The sequence below is a fragment of the Colius striatus genome, chromosome 21 (genome assembly GCF_028858725.1).
Source record: "Colius striatus isolate bColStr4 chromosome 21, bColStr4.1.hap1, whole genome shotgun sequence".
NCBI lineage: Eukaryota > Metazoa > Chordata > Aves > Coliiformes > Coliidae > Colius > Colius striatus.
The window spans coordinates 2025924-2029353 of NC_084779.1; the positions used below are offsets into that span (position 1 = coordinate 2025924).

A 3430-nucleotide genomic window follows, 5' to 3' on the forward strand; every position below is an offset into this window, starting at 1 on the left:
AAGAGGTCCCTGGAGTGCAGCCAGGGCAGTGGCTGGGGAAGGCAGGATGGGCTGCAGCTCCCATGGGAAAGGGCAAACCCACTGGTGGGATGGTCTGTGCCCAGGAGCCTGGCTGTGCTTGGTGGGTGATGAGAAAGGATGGGGAGACTCGATGTGTGCCTCGAGGAGACTGAACCTTGTGGACAAGTAACGTGTGATGTGAGCTGTGTGTTGCAGGAAGCACCGCGGCAGGAACAGGCTGAGCTGACGAAGAACGAGGTGTGGAGGCTCGTTGGCGCCCCGCAGCCTCCATTTCCCATCACCCCCAGCGCCTCGCTGCCGGCCAAAGCTGCGGGCGGGAGCCGCGGTGCCTGCCGGGAGTTGTAGTTGTGCGGCGGCGCCTGGCAGGAGGCGCCGTGCGGCGGAGGGGGGGGCCTCGGGTTCCCAGCGTGCCCCGCGCGGAGCCCGCGCTCGTGCCCTGCGCGCGTGCCGGCTCCTCCTCCTCCTCCCTCGGGCTCCTCTTTGTCCTCGGGGTCTCTGTGAGAGGATTCTCGCCCTGGAAAGAGAAGATTCACAGTGCTCAGCGGCACAGAGCAGCTCCAGGAGAGGGATCTGGCAGTGCTGGGGGAGAACAAACCAGCCCCGAGCAGCAGCTTGTCCTGTTGCTACGTACCATAGGAAAAGGGATGTCCCGACCTCCTGACACCCAGCAGTGAGGTATTTGTAAATGTTAATGAGCTCTCCCCTCAGTCTCCTCCAGACTAAACAGCCCCAGTTCCCGCAGCCTTTCCTCGTATGGAAGATGTTCCAGTCCCCTGAGCATCTTGGTGGCCCTGCGCTGGCCACTCTCCACAAGTTCTGTGTCTCTTTTGTGCTGATGACAGGTTGCTCCTAAAATTTCTTGTGATTCCAACACACCAACTTTAATGCAGCTGTAAATGAGCCCAGCTCCACAGGGACTGAGCAATGGACTGAGGCACAACGTGCTGTGCAAACAGCTTTATTGACTACACTAAGTCTCCTTCAGCCTTTGTGTGTGCTGAGAGGAGCGCGGGGAGGACAGAGCAGGTGTGGGACACAGGGGCTGCCCTTGGAGCAGCGGGCAGTGCCCCAGGGGGAAATGGTGGTGGCACAGCGCAGCCTGCGCTGGGTCCTGGCCACGCTGCTGCTCAAGCCCCTCTTCCCATCAGGAACCGCAGGAGCCCCCGCAGCAAACTCAGGAACTTCAACGCCTTCCGGCATGCAAAGGCACAGGACGTGGAGCTGCCTGGTTGTGTTGCACCTGGCCTTGGTGTCTGAGAGGGGGCTGAGGTGGACACAGGCTGTGACAGTGGAGGAGCTGCTGCCTCTTCTTGGTGCCGTCCCATGTGCTCCAGGATCCAGTTATAAAAGTGCTGAGTGCTGGTGTAGATGCCAGGCTGTTTTTCTCTTGCACAGCCTTTCCCCCAGCTGGTCAGTCCAACGACCCAGTAGTAGTCAGCGTGGCTGTCTTGGCAGGCGAGGGGACCACCACTGTCACCCTACAGCAGAGCAGAGAGGAGGAAGGGAGTGTTGGGTGGCTGCTGTCAGCACAGGGATGCTGGATGTGTGGAAGACAGAGGTTCTAGCACTGGGCTCTGGACCTAAGGGCTGCCACTTACACGGGATGGGCGTGTGGGACAAGGCAAGGGGCCCTGGGCAAGGAGATGATGATGGGGAAGGGGAGGGAAGCCCCAGCAGTGTTGGGACAGGGCTGTGGGTGCTGCAGGGGGTGACTCGTAGCTGCTCCTACCTGGCAGGTGTCGATACCACCCTGTGGGTACCCGGCACACAGGTTGTAGCTGTGCACAGCCCCTGTGTACCACTGGCTGCTGTTACAGAGCTTGGTATCGATGAGGTGAACCTTGGCCTCCTGCAGCACATCGGATATTTCTGGCTCTGTGGCTGTGAGCACAGCAAGGAATTAGCCCCCAGCAGCTCTGGGCCACTTGCCCTCCCCTGTCTGGCAAAGCCCTTCCCTGGGCCTCGGCTTTGCACCTACCCATAGAGACACCAGACACGTCTTTCCCTTCAGTCTGGCTTTGGACAGTGGCTCAGACCCCCATCTGCAGCCTGATGTCCCCACAGCCTGACTGTGGCTCTCGCCTTGGCTCTCCTCACGCCCAACCCGTCTCCCCAGCGTGCCAGGCCTCGGGACACAAATGCTTTTACAAGGGGAACTCACATCGTGCAACTGTGGATCCCCAACCAGCCACCTGGCAGTTTTTCAGCTCCGACAGCTTCACGTCATCGGGTTGAGGCAAACAGGCCAGCTGGACGTGCTCATTGCACTGGATGGGCTGGTCCAGTTCCAGCACAGCAATGTCATTCTCAGCTGTGGCCTGCCAGTAGGCCTCGTGACGCAGCAGCCGCTTGATGCGTCGCACTTGGGCCTCGGGGCCCAGCTGAGACAACTTTGTGGTCCCGATCACCACGCGCCACTTGGCGATTTTCCTGGAGGGCAGATGGAGAGCAGAGGGCTCAGAGGGAGCACTTGCCTGCCTCCTGCTCACCAAGGGCTCCAGGAATGGCCAGCCCCAGGCCGCTGGCGAGCAGCAGCACCAGCCCAGCGTGTGCCGAGCACGGCTCTGTGCTGGGCTGGGCAGCGCCCCGGCGCTGGCTGCTGCGTGGGAACGGGACGGGAGCGGCAGCAGTGGTGTAGGGATGCCCCTTCCCTGCTCCTCCTCACCTGAACTTGTCAAAGCAGTGGGCTGCTGTGAGCACCCACTGTGGGTTGATGAGGGACCCTCCACAGAAATGCTTGGTGCGTTTTCCCCAGGGGCGCTGGAGGCTGACGATCCAGGGCCAGGTCCCCGGAGCCGCATTTGTGCCACCCACGACGCGCAACGGCCCAGAGGAAGAAGCCTTGAGCTGGCGCCCGCAGCTCGCCCTGGAAGCAGAAAGTCACGAGTGTCCTGCTCCAGGGCTCGCTGCTGCTCGGGCTGCAGGGCAGCCGTCTGCCCTCCACACCGGGTGCTGCGTGGACAGCGGGGCAGGGAGCCCTTAGCCCTGGCTCCTGCCTTAGCCCCGTAGCCTGGCTCCCTCACCGTGGGCTTTGGGGAGCTGTGGCTTGGCCACGGGGCACCAGTGGACGCTGTAAGGGCTGCCCAAGCTCCCTCCTAGAGCCACTTACCCACAGCCTTCCCATGAGCCGCTTGCAGGCCTGCAGTACAGAGCCAGCAGGGTGAGGATGAGCAGGAGCTTCATCATGTCTAGTAGCACGTGGCCAGAAAGTGCTGGTGACCACCAACAGCGGGGCCGATGCTGTGCCTGCAGTGCTCACGCTGCCCACAGCACCTCGGCCCCGGGGCTGATGTCACAGAGCCGCTGGTTACGGATGCTGGGCGTGGGGGATTCCGTGTGGGGCACCAAGGGGGAGTCCAGCTAAAGGGGGGCTGTGGCATGATTACTGAAGTGCCGTGGAAATGAAAAC

General features: G+C 61.9%; 1 protein-coding gene across 1 annotated transcript; it reads right to left on the reverse strand.

The window, feature by feature from the left end:
* Positions 1–1148: 1148 nt before the first annotated feature.
* Positions 1149–3207, reverse strand: LOC133627508 (acrosin-like). The gene is made up of 5 exons (XM_062013248.1): positions 3131–3207; positions 2687–2887; positions 2183–2451; positions 1751–1902; positions 1149–1499 (listed from the first exon to the last, which is right to left on the reverse strand). The coding sequence occupies exons 1-5, from the start codon at positions 3205–3207 to the stop codon at positions 1149–1151; spliced, it is 1050 nt and encodes a 349-aa protein (XP_061869232.1).
* Between the last annotated feature and the right edge of the window lie 223 nt (positions 3208–3430).

Bases quoted from the DNA above. Each gene is read 5' to 3' on its own strand.
- LOC133627508 (XM_062013248.1), bottom strand. From the start codon at position 3,207: ATGATGAAGCTCCTGCTCATCCTCACCCTGCTGGCTCTGTACTGCAGG. The intron at 2,888-3,130 runs GTAAGTGGCTCT...TTCTGCTTCCAG, and splicing joins GGCTCATGGGAAGGCTGTGG to GGCGAGCTGCGGGCGCCAGC. The intron at 1,500-1,750 runs GTAGGAGCAGCT...GCTCTGCTGTAG, and splicing joins GTGGTATCGACACCTGCCAG to GGTGACAGTGGTGGTCCCCT.